This window comes from Podarcis vaucheri, assembly GCF_965113315.1.
Source record: "Podarcis vaucheri genome assembly, chromosome: 17".
In the NCBI taxonomy this organism is placed as follows: Eukaryota; Metazoa; Chordata; class Lepidosauria; order Squamata; family Lacertidae; genus Podarcis; species Podarcis vaucheri.
The window spans coordinates 31,659,787-31,676,530 of record NC_138755.1 but is presented as its reverse complement, the minus strand read 5'-3'; the positions used below and the strand labels follow the sequence as shown (position 1 = coordinate 31,676,530).

Genomic DNA, 16,744 nt, shown 5'->3' with positions numbered 1-16,744 from the left:
GGTCAGTTTTGTGAGAAAAGAAAAACTAGAACATTGAACTGATTATACAAATAAAAATCCAAGAAAAGGAAGTTAAGGTAGGGAAGCAATCACAAATATATGGGAGAGAAGAAAAAGAGAGGAACTGAAGGGAAAGAGAAAGTTAAAAGTTTGAGAAGTCAACTATAAGCCTGGCACAGCATGCTTGATAACTGGAAAAAAGAGTGAAGGAAAATGCTTGAAAATAAGATTGAAGCAGAGTTTGAAGGGATTTCACATACAGCATAACTCCTAACCTATGCTCACCTGAAAGCACTGATTGAGCAGCCAAGCACCTGGAGTCTTATAATGTTACAATACAACAAGAGACAGAAAGGTCATGCTAAATGCAATCCAGTTAATTAGTGCAGTTCAGAAAGGGTTAACATAGAATTCTGTTTGTAGTTATCAGTTATCAACTTGTGAAAATAGTGTTTTCTCCTCCCTCCTGCCCACAATAGACCAGGGTTACGATTACACCAACGCCAGGGATACCATCACCAGTGGCATCTCCTATGGCGATCTCTCCCTGCAATAATGTGTTGCATGATGCAGAACTGCCATGTGGCAAGTACTCCTAGATATTACTGCATGCAGAGGCTACTTCACGGGAATGCTGGCTTTGGTGGCAATCCTGTGTCCAGCTTAAGCTATAATATGGCCGTGACTATGGAAAAGACAATAAAACGTTTGTAAAAACGTAAACCGTTTCGCTACCGTTTTGAGTCAGCCTCTGTCTTATTAACAAGAAGTCTCTCAGTCTGTGTGGCGTCCTCAAGGCATACAACATGCTACGTGTGGTGAACTGTGTATCTTCTTGTGATACTTTCTGGAAAGCTTTTATTATTACTTAAAAGCCAGTAATCTGAAGAAATGTGTTACAAACGTTCTTCCTGGTGGACCTGCGCTCTCCCTCCTTGTCCTTTCACTTCCTCACTCTTGCAACGTCCTCGACAGTTTCCAAGTTTATAATCCTGCAGCTCATTCTCACACCTGCCCACTCTCTCTTGGTGCCAAAATGGAGGAAATGTTTTGCAAACCCTCCATAAAACCGTATCCCCACTTTTTGGTGATTTTGTACCTCTTCCTAAAAGGGTTCAATCATCTGTGCGAGGGAGTGGGTGCCATGAGGGAAGAACGCTTACTTGCCCCCAGCCCAGCTGTACGTGTTACAGGTTAATTGCAGACGACTTTGGATGGGGATGTATATCTGAATACACATCACCCAGCTAGAAATAATGAGGAACAGATGGATCTCATCTACATTCTGCTGCATCTAATTAGCACTCTGCTGAAAATTCCTCCTGCAGCAGCATTATTATTATTATTATTATTATTATTATTATTATTACACTGGGTGTGGCCAGTATAAGGCTTTTATTGTCCTTATCCTACTTTAAAAATCATCAATCAGGTGCGTCCTTTCCTGCTACAAATAATCTCTCCTGTGGTTTGCACGCTCCAGTGGTCTGGACTTCTCTTTAAGTGTTGTGCTTCCAATATTATATTTTGGGCTGGTGCTCAGAAACACAAGCAGTGCAACACACACAACATGTGTATTCATTGCCGCAGAGAACATTATCTGTTTTAATGACATTAGGATCTGAGCCCACAGAGGGTCCCAACATGGAGCAAGAAGAAAGTCAGGTGGGCTGTTTGTGCACAGTCACCAAGCAGTTGGAAAAATATGGGACCAAAGTATAGCAAACATATCCTGCAGAAAGCCTTTTGCAAAGCAATAGGTAAAGGTAAAGGGACCCCTGACCATTAGGTCCAGTCGTGACCGACACGGGGTTGCGGCGCTCATCTTGCTTTATTGACCGAGGGAGCCGGCGTACAGCTTCCGGGTCATGTGGCCAGCATGATTAAGCCGCTTCTGGCGAACCAGAGCAGCGCACGGAAACACCATTTACCTTCCCGCTACAGCGGTACCTATTTATCTACTTGCACTTTGACGTGCTTCCAAACTGCTAGGTTGGCAGGAGCAGGGACTGAGCAACGGGAGCTCACCCTGTCGTGGGGATTCGAACCTCCGACCTTCTGATTGGCAAGTCCTAGGCTCTGTGGTTTAACCCACAGCGCCACCCGCGTCCCTTGCAAAGCAATAGGTCACAGCAAATCATGTGAAAAGGCTTCAAGTAGAGGTCTCTGGTCTGTACTAAAACTGCTGCAGATGTCCCTTGCTATAGGCCTGCTTCACTTTCCCTGTGCTTTGCCTTACATTGCCTCTGTTTTACCTGGTTTTGCTTCACATGCTAGGCACTACCCATGCTCGCCGAATACATGGAATAAGTCAAGTCCACAAGTGCTTCAATCTGCAATCCTCAAATCCTCTATTAAAGCATTCATTTCAGCAGGATTTGTGGTGGTAGAATGGTGCAAGTTTCAAAATAGGTCTCCTATGTCCTAAACAGTAATCTTGCCATTCTACAGAATGGCCATTCTTTCTTTCTTTGTGACAGATGGAAATTTGGCAGGTGCTTCCAAGACAGGACAGCAGCAATGCTAGATTGTAGCAAAAGCAAGTTAGCCAAGAAATCGAGCAGGAAAAGTAAATTTCCAGTCTTTTATGGCCACCTCAAGCATAATCCACAGTTTATACATGTTTATGTTAAGTGCAGATAGGGAGCTGGCAAAAACTGTTATAGCTGTATGATCCCTTCTAAAGCATAAGGAAGTTGGTTAGGAATTGAAGGGAGAGGGGGAAATAAAAAGGTTTTCAATCTCTCAGGGTCTAAAATCTGCAAGCTAAAAGGAATGATTGGTCCATACCCATAAATTCAATCCCAAGATGCTCTGCCAATGCAGAAAGTTGACATAAAAAGAAAGAAAAAGGAAAATAGTTTCAGAAAAGAGCAATACACTGTACTGGGAAAAAAAAACAAGTTACACATGGATATTATATCTATTTGGTGTTTGCACACGGAGACAGGACAAATGGCATGAGGTTAATGTGGCAGAGTTCATGTAAGCTTTGGCAGGCTCTTGTGTCCATTTGTGAAACGATTGTTTACAGCAAATACACTCTGGCATCTGTATATAATCTGGAAGAACATGGTGAATGCACCAGTTTATGTGAACCCTTAAATATATTTCTGATATATCATGGTGATGGACTCTTTGAACTGATTGTTGTAACACCTGGCTATTGTAGCATCTGCCCAACACGTGGATCTAAAAACATCTGTATATGAAATTTGCTAGTGTGTAGGCCTGTAACTCATAGTGGGCATTTAAAATAGTGACTCTAGCAAGGCAACGTCTTCCTGTTTATATTTCTATATTTCCCCTCTTACGCTGGGCTGTATCAAATTGTCTTTCAGTCTATTACACAGAGTAATAAATTGAACCCGGGGAGTTTATTAGTTAAAACAGAACCAAGTTATATTTTGACAGTGCTTATGTCTGAAGGGAAAGTGCCATCTTCTTTGTCCATTGCCTTGTGGAGCTAATTGGTTTCACATGCTGATCAACTAGGTAGATTTATATTTTAAAGGCACAAATGTGAAAAACACTACTTTTATCTTATCGTCTGGGATGGAAGTCTCAGAAGAGGAATTAGGAACGGAGGAAACTGCTTGAAAAGGAATAGAGTTGCTAGGATCTCATTTTAAAACAGCATTCCTCATTGCAAAACATTATGGCACCAGAAAATTTTGATTGTGCTGAAAATTACTGGGGATACAACTCATTTTCCTGTGTTCTTTACATTTTATTATAAACTGGAAATAAGAAAGAATGTATCTCCAGTAACATGGGGGTTTGGAGCAGAAAAAAAAAGTTTGGGGCCGGATTAGACGCGGCAAATTTTGGAGTGCCTAACTCTCTCACACTGGTACTCTGACTAATCAATGAAGCAACACCTAAATAATAGTACCCATGGAGTTAGTTTATATGGTTCCTTTGAAATTGTCTTTGGCCAGTGCTTTTTTTCTGTGGGTACACATACCCCTAAACATTTTGTGAATCGAAGTTTGGCCTCATTGAGGGGCAGTATTTCACTATGAGTAGGAAAAGGAGAGTACCCCTAAACATTTTTTAAGAAAAAAAGCACTTTCTTCAACAGGCTGCTAGGTCTGGAAGGCCAACAATAGTGGGAGTTACATGTGTGTGTAGCGTGCACAAGAGCATATTTTATAAAACATATGGTTGCCCATATTACATTTAATCCTTATTTCCTGCACCAAAATGTTGCTACTCTGCTTACCTCTGGATCCCCTCTCTACATCTTTAAAAACAACCACCTTTTCTGTTCCTCTGTATTTAAATAAGACCAACATTTATTTACTCTTATTTACTCTTAGAAACCTAAGGTAAATAATTATACATGGTAAGGGTGGTGGTGGGGAAATTTGCCCTCCCAGCAATCAGTAACATTTTAAGGGTTTAAACGAATCTGAATTCAGAGATTTTCCCCTACAGAGCCAGTATTACATGCCTACATGAACACTACTAACAATATATATTAGTTGCATAGAAAGCTTGGTTGAGTCTTCAGTAGAATTAGTGACATGCTCATGCGTATATATTACTGCATTTACACTAGTTTGTAGGCAAGGAGGGCAGGCCGAATGGAAATTAATTCCAGTGAAAGTAACTCATTTCAGACAGCTTCTATTTGAAATAATTCAACGGGAGATCGGTACTTAAAGAAAATATATTCTGGCACGTAAACCTTGGCCAAAAAGCATGCAAGGGAAACATGCATCGCTCATTCTGACTCCAGAATAATATGTATATCACTCCAATTGATATTTGATATTCATGGTAACATTCCCCTGATTTTTAAAAAATAACCCAGACAGCTGTATGTATTCTAATTTACTCTGCTACTGTTCTCTTATATTTCATCATTTGTGATATACTGTATTAGAAACAAAACATTACTTTAAATACAGTTAACAAAATCCATCACCACAAGGGTACGGCAGCCAATGCATGCGAGAGTTGAATGTAGATTCAACTGAGTATTTTTTGCACTTTTCTAGCAGCACACATGCAACTATCTGTTCCTGAGGTCAGCTGTGCCCATGTGGTGATGGCTCATTGTCCAACAGCTTTCAATCATATTGACTGTGATAATAAGGATAATTATAATAAATGATGATGATAATAATCCAGCTATGATTAAAACCAGGAAAGACTGGTATAATACCATCTCTGTACGTTCATATTTAACATAATAAAGTCTTAACTTTGAATGTCAAATGCAATATTTAAGACACTCGCAACAAAGCGCTGCCTCTTTTTGAAACAAGCCGTTTCATATTCCAAAATTATGTAAATTTAAACCAAATAATGATCTACATGTTCATAGTTTTGCTGGCTCTCTGGCCATGGGTTTTGGATTCATGCCTGGCTAACACTGATGATGGAATTCTCTATGCCAACAAAATAAAAATTGCTATTCATATATTTTCAATCCAGTTGAAAATAGAGCATCTAGCACAGTAATGGCATCCATCTCCATTTAATATCCATATTTGAACTACATTAGGTTGAACAAAAATATAGAGAATATGGATTGGCTGCATGTTCAGTTAATACTCTCTCTGGGCTCTGCCCTTTGCAGTTTATAGTAACATAGTGCACTTTTTAGTTCTTGTTGTAAATTTGTTTCTTAATTATGCTTTAGTTGAGATTTCTGCATTGCAGGGGGTTGGGGTCTCTTCCAGCTCTAATATTCTATGGTTCTCTGATTGTTCAAGCTCATCAGAAGTTGAGGGAGCTAAGAAGTATGAGTAGGTGCGGCTTTGAAAATATCTTAAGACATTTCATAGCAGAGTATCTTAGGCACAAAAATCCAAAACGTGGTACTGTATATCCCTCAAAATGGGTCAATGTTGACCACCATGTATTTTATAGTGGGAGAATCACTGTAGCATACAAAAAGGAAATGTATGTTTGTATTACAAAGCAATATCAAGAAAATCATGTGGTGCATGCATTCTATGTAAATATAAAGGGTGGAATCCCATGTAGCATGAGCAAGTGACCCCCTCATGCAACAGGGGTTCTCTTTTGTCTCCTCCCCCAAAGAGACTGACTTTCTCTGTAACCAGGCCTTTGGCTGATTAACATTCGATAGCCTTTTAAAATGTTTTTGTGGAAGAAGGATTATTGGTTGTTTTATTATTATGTATTTTGTGTTCTCGTTTCGTATTTTTATGTTGTGAACCGCCCCTGTGATCTTCAGATGAATGGCAGTAAAGAATTTAACAAATTAATAAATTGCTCTGGAGGACTGAGGATCTCTGGAGAAGATTTTGAGGGATATGCAGGTGATGGGAGTAGGGTAAAGAGAAGACAAATCAGGGGTTCTGTTTGGCAAGTGAGTGGACATTGTTCATTGTTGTCCACAGTAACAGTAATCTGGAATTCAAAAGCAGTAATGGTCTACGGGACTACTTAAGTTGAAATATTTAGGTCTATATTTTAGGAAAGCAACACAAGTAAAAATCAATTATTTTAATGGCTAACACATAAAATGCAGCAAATGCATAAAATATTCAATGTTTTAATCTAACTAGGCAAACAACTCCATTTTAATATTATGTTTTCATATATTCTTGACCATCAAAAATACTTTTTTTTTTTTTAAAAAAAGAAGAGCAATAGAAAATAAATTAGAAAATAGTTTCATATTATTTGGGGAATACGATTGTCAAGAAAACTTTTAAAGCACTATGACGTAGAGTCTATACAAATGAGCTTTTTAGTACTTAAGATAAACATCTGGCCAGTGTGGAATCTAACTCCCTCATTCCCAACAGAAAACTTGAAATATGGGAGAGGTAAGGCTTAGGAGGGTTACTGTAGATTATTTATATACATTTTTTTGTTCATAGATGAGGAAGATGGAACTGTATGTCCAGTGCAGGCTGTACACTAATTGAAATTAAACTGAACTAGCATACAGTATATTGATTGGTTCCATCTTTTCTAGTTTTAGAAAAAAACTGTACAACTTAGCACAAACACAGGACACTCACTCCATGAGTAGATCCAGTATTTGTAAGAACATATGAAATTATATTTCTATTGACATTCAAGGGGTTTTCTCAGTCTCAGCTTTTTATGAGAGTGTTTTTACTTGTTTTTATCCTCATTAGGATAAAAAAATTGTCTGGCATCTAAGGAGGTACTTTAAATGCTTAGTGAGGTTTTGAGGGACACCGGCAGAGCTCTTGATATTTTCATACTTTTAATAAAACAATATTTGCAACTAAACACCCTTTGGGGGAAAAAGACTAGCGTGATATAAAATATTTATTGATAATTCATTACCACCAGTGAAAACCTTCTTTATGTATCTCACCTTGCATGCTTTTTCACATGGTCATGGCTGATAAAATTGGACCGCCTAAATTCACCTTTCAAATCGTGCTTGCTACATGGTTATTGTTTGGATAACTACTATGGTTGAAATCTAATTTGCTCAAGCTCACTGGTTTTGGTGGGCTTAAGTCTGCCTAGCTCTGTGTTGGATTTAGGCCTATGGATGTACTCCATTAGCGCAGCGCTACATTTTATTTATTATTTGGGCTTATTTCATATTGCAGCAGCTGAGTTCAACTGTTAAAACTAGAGAGGTGCCTTTACAATTTGCCTAATTTTGCCAACTCAAATCTTAGTTGAATTCTTGAAATTTCTTGTGCCGTCACTTTTCCATGCAAACAAGGCAGAGGCAATCTACGCCAGAGTTTGTGTAATCCGTTTAGTTAACAGATAAAAAAATCTGAGGAAAGATGAAGCGATAAGAAAAGCAGCACCAACTGAGCATGCTCCTATTCAAGCAGAGACAGAAAGAAAGTGGACGTACTGTAGAAGCTTGCCATTACGTAGTTTTGACAGCGATCACCAGTAAATTCATTTGGGCACCTGAGAGTAAAAACAAAAACAAAAAGGTAGAGAAAACAGAGAAAAAGAGAAGAGGTGAATACACGCTAAGAGAGAAGCTTCTTTAGTGTGTGTGTGGCCTGGACTTGGTGTGTTCATCTCCAGCAACCGATTCTGTTTATCACTGCCATCAAAGCTCAAAAGTGAAGTGAATTGAGGTGAACTTTAGAGAAATATAACACGAGAGTACAACACTCCAAATGAAAACATCACTTTTGTTTTATGGCAAAATGAGATCAGTACACACCAGCAAGCTTTCTTTCTAGGTCAAAGTTTCAGGACACATATAGGATAGCTTGCAGTTTTAATAATGAAAAAAAAAAATGCATTGAAGAGGAAAAAACCATTACACTGATTTATAATGTACATATGACAATGTACAGCCCAAGGCAGAAGAAACAGAGCCCAGTTCAAACTGAAGGATGAAAACACCAAGTGACACTGATTTTGACTGCTGCAGTTGGAGGAGAAAGCAGATTTCACATTATTTTACAACATACTTTCTGGGTACTGGCTTCTCATGGGCAGAACTTCAGCACATCTTTTCCCAGTGTATCCATGTAGGCACCTAAAGGGCAAAAATGTGATCAGCGATTGAAAAAAAACAGCAAACCCCAGAAAAACAGAGAGAATGCTACTCTGTTTCCTATGGAACATGAAAACTCCTCGCAAAGACCTCTGGGAGGGAAAAAATAATAATGGAAAAAGACAAAATATCCAAGTCTGTTTTATAGATACTCTATATTCAGGTATAGAGTGTTGGTCTGAAGAAGTCAAAATAAATAAATAAATTAAAAAATTGTCCAGTAGCACCTTAGAGACCAACTAAGTTTGTTCTGGGTATAAGCTTTTGTGTGCATGCACGAAAGAAGAAGAAGAAGTGTGCATGCACACTTCTGAAGAAGTGTGCATGCACATGAAAGATTATACAATGGTACCTCAGGTTACAGACACTTCGGGTTACAGATGCTTCGGGGTACAGACTCTGCTAACCAGGAAGTGGTTGCTCCAGGTTAAGAACTTTGCCCCAGGATAACATGATAGATAGTTAACATAAGGATATGTACATTTTGATAACTTGCAGAGAATAACATGTGCTCAGAAATCAGAGAGAGGAGCTGAGGGAAGTCTTTGGGGGGAGAGGGAGGGTTTGAGGGGGAGTGGAAAAAAGGGCGGAAATTAATGAATATGATAGGTTTCGATGGTTTGTATGTTGAAATTATTAATATATATATTTTTAAGAACTTTGCCCCAGGATAAGAATGGAAATCGTGCGCCAGCGGAACAGCGGCAACAGGAGGCCTCATTAGCGAAAGCACGCCTCAGGTTAAGAACAGACCTCTGGAACGAATTAAGTTCTTAACCCGAGGTTAAGAACCACTGTACCCAGAACAAACTTAGTTGGTCTCTAAGGTGCTACTGGACATTTTTTAAATTTATTATAGATACTCTGATTGCATAGATTTAATTTGCAATTTTATTACAAAAAAATCTACATCATGAAAAAAAGCACCATACAGTGGTACCTCGGGTTAAGTACTTAATTTGTTCCAGAGATCCGTTCTTAACCTGAAACTGTTCTTAACCTGAAGCACCACTTTAGCTAATGGGGCCTCCTGCTGCTGCTGCGCCGCCAGAGGACGATTTCTGTTCTTATCCTGAAGCAAAGTTCTTAACCTGAGGTACTATTTCGGGGTTAGCGGAGTCTGTAACCTGAAGCGTCTGTAACCCGAGGTACCACTGTATATTCACAATGGACCATCTCATCACTTGCTGATTAGTTAACTTATTAGATCACATGTTCTCTTTGCATTCGTTTCCAACAACAAATTCATAATCTTGACATTGCAATGTAAATGATAAACAATGACAAAAATAAATAAATCTGTCAATTCATTTGAGTTCATTTTTTAAAAAAGTAAAGTAAGTTAAGGTTTATTTTAATGCCACATTTTAGTTGAAAGGCCACTCATAGAGGTGCACAAGAACTTAAATTACAAAATGAAATATATAAAATATACATTTGCTGTCGGATTATGTCATGACAAACAATAATAATACCTTAGGAACATCAGGGGTTGGTGGGGAAAAGGTGAAGCCCAATGGAAAATATTGTCTAAGGAACCAAATGCAACTCCAGAAGGAGGAAGTTTCAAAGCCTGGATACCAATGTGGATAAGACTTTGGTTCGCACACTCGCCTCAGACAAAAACAAGACACGATGTGGAGTAAGGACCCTTCAAATGACCACAACAGGCCGGCAGTCTCACATGGATGCAAGCAAGCATTCCTTCAGATACCTGCACCTTAGCTGTTTAGGGCTTTAAAGGCCACACACAACATTTGGAATTGGGCTCAGAAGCAAGCTGGGAGCCAACTTAGCACAAGTAACATGCCCTCGCCACCACTTCTGCCCAAAGCATTCTGCACCAGTTGTAGCCGCTAGATACATTCTTCAGAGGAAACCTCCAAGTAGTGTGTGTTGCGATAATCAAACTCAGAGGTGAGCAAAGCATGTGCAACAGTGGCCAGACCTGCCCTTCAGGCAGCGGCGCAGTTGGCGCATAAGCCAAAGCTGTGCAAAATCACTCCTGGCCATGGCTACCACCTGAGCATCATGGAGCAAAGCCAGGTCCAGGAGAACCCCCAAACTGTGCACCTTATTCTTCAGAGGAAACACACCCCTTTCCAGAACAGAGGACATACTTAGGAGCACCTCTGTCATGTTTGGATTAAAACTCAGCTTGTTAGCTCACATTAAGCCCATCACAGCCTCCAGACACTGGTTATGGGTTTTCACTCCCTTGTTAGAATCTTAATAGAGAAGGAAGGCAGAGGTGGTTATCATCTACATACTGATGACACTATACTCCAAACCTACAGATAGCCTCTCCCAGTGGTTACATGTAGAAACTGCCTCTGGAACCTTTAAATAACCAGAATGGGCATGTGTCGCCCTTAAACTTCTAAATCAGATGCAATGGTGTTGCTTCTTTTTGTGTTGTTGTTGCTATTACTGCCATGTAATTTGTACAGTTGTTCTTTTATTATTTAGCACTCTTGCCAATTTATTGACACAAGTATATATGTAGCATATGCAGAAGTAATACTTAAAGGAAGAAATAGAAAGCAATTAAAATTAAATGTCAGTTTGCCATTCATGCCAAGGGGGTTGTGCAACATTTGGTTAACTTTTCCATGTCACATATTACTCAAAAAGACCCAGCTGCTCCCCCTGTTATGCTATAGGTCTGTCTCTGCAGCAACCAAAAGTGGCCATGAAAATGGTGATACCTATTGATTAAAAAAATGGTTAAAGCTATGGTTTTCCCAGTAGTGATGTATGGAAGTGAGAGCTGGACCATAAAGAAGGCTGATCGCTGAAGAATTGATATTTTTGAATTATAGTGCTGGAGGAGGCTCTTGAGAGTCCCATGGACTGCAAGAAGATCAAACCTCTCCATTCTTAAGGAAATCAGCCCTGAGTGCTCACTGGAAGGACAGATCCTGAAGCTGAGGCTCCAATACTTTGGTTACCTCATGAGAAGAGCAGACTCCCTGGAAAAGACCCTGATGTTGGGAGGAGAAGGGGACGACAGAGGACGAGATGGTTGGACAGTGTTCTCGAAGCTACCAGCACGAGTCTCAGATGGAAGCGAGCGTTTAATGTGTGAAGGAGTGTGGAATGTGGATGTGTGGTGTTTTACCGATGAAAGTTTGGCCTTGTTGAGGGACAGTATTTCAATATGAGTAGGAAGATGTTAGTGCACACAACCTCATGCCAATGTGGAAGTAACTGTGAGCTGTCAGCTGTGTAATATGAGGTAATGCATGTTCTTTGTACTTTTACCCATTTACTGTATTTATTTCCCCTGATTTGAACTATAAAATGGTTATTTTCTTGAGTCAAAATGAGAGTATCCCTAAACATTTTTTTAAAGAAAAAAAAGCACTGGACAGAATTCATCTTGTCTTGGAGACCTGAACTAATTCCCAGTGTCTAACTGTTCTCTAATCACCTCCTTCGCAATTGTAGGCTGCAAGTTTCTCCTTGTATAATTTGTTCTACTTTTCCTAGGTAGAATTCCCACTGCAGGAAATGACTGAGGCAAAATAGACATTCAAGTAGTTCTGCCATCTCTCAGGCCATCTTCCTCAAGCTGCAGTCCTTCCATGTTCTTTTTCTTGCTCCAAACATAAGTGAGTTGGTTGCTGTCCCCCCCCCCATCCCCTGCAAGCCTTAGCTAATTCTGAGCTTTAGTATTCCTGACACCATATTTAGACGTTCAGCCTAATCCAGTGCACTCATATTTGGCGATCTGTTCCTCTTGCTATCTTCCACGCATGCCCCCTTTAAGTCTCTTGTTGGAGAGCTCCCTGTGAGGAATCACAGGCTTCTTTAACTGTCTTCCATTTTTCCTTCTCAATGGAACAGTTTGTGATAGTGCCTTCCACAATTTACTTTTCAGAATCTCTCATCCCCTTTGAATTATTTCCTCATTCAAGTATTTCTAGTCGTGAAACCCTGCCCAGCTTTTCTCTGAGCCATTTGAAATGGGCTTTCCCAAAGTCCACGGAAGATGTCCACCTACGCTCATTTTTCACATCCCTTCCCCTTATGAATTCCAAGATGACACAGTCACTTTCCTTCAGAGTTTCCCCTGCTCTCAATTCATCAACCAGTTCTCCCCTGTTCACCAGGATTAAATCCAGGATTGCAGACTCCCTTGTTACTCTTTCCACTTTCTGAAATACGAAGTTGTCAGCAAGGCAAGGCAAGACTCTATTGGATAGTTCACTCTTAGCAGAACTAGACTGATATCAGATGTCAGGGTGGTTGAAATACCCCAGTAATACTATGACTCTTCTCTGTGCAAGTTTTGTAACCTGTTTTAGGAAAGCATCATCCACATCTTCTGGTTGGCTGGACATAATACACTGACATAGCAATATCAGTTTTGTTCCTCAGTCCTCATGTCTTTAATCAGATGCATTTGGCAGGGTTTTCACTCTCAGATTCACAGTTATCTTTACATATAATGCTAATCCAAATCCTCCCCTTTCTGAAGAGAAATCTATAATTTGACTAGGAAATCTGCCAATATCACTGCAGGGTTGTGACTTGGCAACATTAAGGGGACTATGTGGCCAAGAGGTAGGAAGGAGCAGCGGATGCGAATTTCATATATTGCTTTCAGCTAATGCAGACTTCCATTTTTTAAAGGTCATCTTTTAAGGAATATGATTAGATACATTTTAATTTTCTTCTAAGTATTGTTTATGTTGGTTTTGGGATGAACTTTAATGGTGTTTATTACTGGACAGGTATAATATGTCTGATAAGAATTCATTATCAGTTAAACTGTTTTCGGTCAGCTCCGTCATTAAATGCTAATATGGATGGCCATAAAACTAAAAAGAGCATGCATTTCTTAAATATTGCAAGGTGTTCCTGCTGACAGTGTACTGGATAGTTAGTTAAAAATGGAAGCAAAACAGAACTTGTACAGTGGTGCCCCGCAAGATGAATGCCTCGCAAGACGGAAAACCCGCTAGACGAAAGGGTTTTCTGTTTTTGAGCTGCTTCGCAAGACGAATTTCCCTATGGGCTTGCTTTGCAAGACGAAAACGTCTTGCGAGTGTTCCGATTTTTCTTCGCTTTCCCCCCTTTTTCTAAGCCGCTAAGACGCTAATAGCCTTTTAGCCGCTAATCCGCTAAGCCTTTAATAGCCACTAAGCCTTTAATAGCCGCTAAACCGCTAATAGCGCTAATCCGCTAATAGGGTTGCTTCGCAAGACGAAAAAACCGCTAGACGAAGAGACTCGCGGAATGGATTAATTTCGTCTTGCAAGGCACCACTGTATTTTACACCTCCTGATTTATTAAACATTGCTTCATTTCAGTAACAATTGCATTTAAAACCTTTTATGTAAGTGTCACACTTACATACATCACTCCTAATAATGCACATGATTGTTGACAAACCAACCCTGGATCTAACAATAGATCTAAGGTTAATATTAGTAAATTGTTGAGGTGACCCTGGGAACCAGACCATAATACAATGTGTTTTGGAGGTTAAATAAATGCAGTGACTCTGCTGTTCATTTGTGAATCAAATTATTCATTGTTAAACAATTTACCAGGTAACACAGAAAAAGTGTTTGTCAATAGATGCTACAACTCTACTAAAGAAAAGTTTTTGGTTTTTTTACCTGCACAAATATCGTGGATTTGGGAGATCTTTGACCATGAAGCACTCGCCTCCATTTACACAGAAGTCTTTCTTATTCACACCACACTTTGTGAGATGACTTGTCCCAGTGGTAGATGTCGATGTGGCTAGAATAAACACAGGGGGGATGTTAATATTGTTGCACAGAACAGCGTCAAACTAGAATGGCAGCATTTGCATTTTAGTGTTTGAAATATTAGTGCAATAAACATTCAGCTTCTTGATTACAAAGAAAAACAACTATGAGCCTGTCCAGAATAATTTTGGGTACTCCTATGATCTCTACTTACACCCGCTGTACACGTTGCAATCGTGTCACCTAGCTCTCTGTGTTTAAATATAGAACTGCACCAGTCACAAAGAAAGAGGAAGTGTTGTGATCAGATCTTTCTCCCAGCTAAGTTCACCTCCATGAGTTCTGCAGAAGGCGAAAATGATTGGGAGAGAAGTTGCAGTCAGTCATCACCTGTGTGTTTAAATGAATCCCCACCTCACTCTCTTGAGGAGAGTGGGGGAGCTCAGGCACACAAAACACACCCCATGGTGCACTGCATTGGTTTTAAAAGCCCAAAAGGAAAGCACTCCAGCTGGGAATGTTTAAAGAAAAGATGAACTATATCATACTATAGTTCAGCTATAATTAACAGTGAAATTAAAATAATTGGTAAACTATGCTTTGCATGTAACAAAGTCACTGTACAAATTTGCAAATGTATATACAATGTAAAGCCATAGAGTTCTATTACACATGGGCTGGGTCTACAATGATCTGTAAAACGTCATTAAAAATAATATTATAAAATGCTCAATGCATCTTCATTGCCGAAGGCTCACTGCTCTACAGCGCCTTCTGGTGTCACATTTTAATAACACATTTTAAATATTATAAACAATGAGTGTAGATGAGCCCATGGTATCTTGCATGTCTCCTTTCTTTGCAAAAACAACAACAAAAACCCAAAACACTATCCTGACCCTGAATCTAGCAGTGACCAGGGCATTAAACTGGAGACTATGGTGTCACTGGCTAAGGAACCAGCCTGAGAACTTGCTGGTGATCCACTGAACTATAGACTGCCAAGCAGGAATATTGAAATACTTTATTGTCACTTGTACAACTTGTATACAGTGAGATTACACAAGCATCCCTCACTCAGCTCTAATAATAATAATAATAATAATAATAATAATAATAATAATAATAATAATAATTTATTTATTTATACCCCGCCCATCTGGCTGGGTTTCCCCAGCCACTCTGGGCGGCTTCCAAAGGAATATTAAAATACCGTGATACATCAAACATTAAAAGCTTCCCTAAACAGGGCTGCCTTCAGATGTCTTCTAAAAGTCTGGTAGTTGTTGTTCTCTTTGACATCTGGTGGGAGGGCGTTCCACAGGGAGGGCGCCACTACCGAGAAGGCCCTCTGCCAGGTTCCCTGTAACTTGGCTTCTCGCAGTGAGGGAACCGCCAGAAGGCCCTCGGTGCTGGACCTCAGTGTCTGGGTAGAACGATGGAGGTGGAGACATTCCTTCAGGTATACTGGACCGAGGCCGTTTAGGGCTTTAAAGGTCAGCACCAACACTTTGAATTGTGCTCGGAAACGTACTGGGAGCCAATGTAGGTCTTTCAAGACCGGTGTTATATGGTCTCGGCGGCCGTTCCCAGTCACCAGTCTGGCTGCTGCATTCTGGATTAGTTGTAGTTTCCGGGTCACCTTCAAAGGTAGCCCCACGTAGAGCGCATTGCAGTAGTCCAAGCGGGAGATAACCAGAGCATGCACCACTCTGACGAGGCAGTCCGCGGGCAGGTAGGGTCTCAGCCTACGTATCAGATGGAGCTGGTACACAGCTGCCCTGGACACGGATTTAACCTGTGCCTCCATGGACAGCTGTGAGTCCAAAATGACTCCCAGGCTGCGCACCTGGTCCTTCAGGGGCACAGTTACCCCATTCAAGACCAGGGAATCCTCCACACCTGCCCGCCTCCTGTCCCCCAGAAACAGTACTTCTGTCTTGTCAGGATTCAATCTCAATCTTAGTCTTAATTCCCCTCGTTTACTGACGCACACCCACCAAACCCGAAAGTCAGTTGGCCTGTTCTTATCTTTTCATTCAGCAGCCTAACAGCCCTCGGATAGAAGCTGTTATTTACCCTGTTGGTGCGACTAATCAAGCTTCTATATGCAGGAGATCAAGAAAGTGCCGGCCAGGGTGTGAATCATCTCTGAGAATTTTCCTCACTCTCCTGAGGCTATTCTTCCGCTATTTCATCCAGCGGATTCACGGGACAGCCCATAATATCTTGTGCTGTATTCACCACACTCTGTAGGCTCTTCCTACCAGTTGATGTCAAACCAGCGTACCGCACCGTGGTGCAGTATGAAAGGACACTTTCAGGAACCAACTGAATCTGATGTCACAACTCCCTGGCACACAGAACCAGAATGAAGAGGCTCACAGTCCTCTTCCCCTTGGTTCAAGTGCCTCACCAGTTCAGCCCTGCAGGCAAAAAGGCCTTGAATATAGGAGAATTGTCCATTTTCAGGCTGACAGGTTGGCCCTCCAAATACCCTAGTTTTGAAATAGGC

At 40.4% G+C, this 16,744-nt stretch overlaps 2 protein-coding genes across 21 annotated transcripts in view; one reads left to right on the top strand and one right to left on the bottom strand.

Annotated features, from left to right (window-relative positions):
- The window catches only part of NRG1 (neuregulin 1), a 499,123-nt gene that overhangs the window by 14,285 nt on the left and 468,094 nt on the right, over window positions 1-16,744 (bottom strand). For 11 of the 21 annotated variants that reach the window (XM_082204834.1, XM_082204818.1, XM_082204828.1 and 8 more), the window contains 4 exons: window positions 14,134-14,260; window positions 7,841-7,899; window positions 2,791-2,814; window positions 286-321 (listed from right to left, as the gene is read on the bottom strand). In XM_082204834.1, the coding sequence (XP_082060960.1) occupies window positions 286-321; window positions 2,791-2,814; window positions 7,841-7,899; window positions 14,134-14,260 (246 nt within the window). Of the gene's footprint in view, window positions 1-285; window positions 322-2,790; window positions 2,815-7,840; window positions 7,900-8,417; window positions 8,486-14,133; window positions 14,261-16,744 lie in introns of those variants that run through there. The other 10 variants (XM_082204832.1, XM_082204820.1, XM_082204831.1 and 7 more) reach the window with 6 other exon arrangements.
- LOC309522059 (uncharacterized protein) overlaps window positions 1-16,744 on the top strand; it is a 128,852-nt gene that overhangs the window by 68,273 nt on the left and 43,835 nt on the right.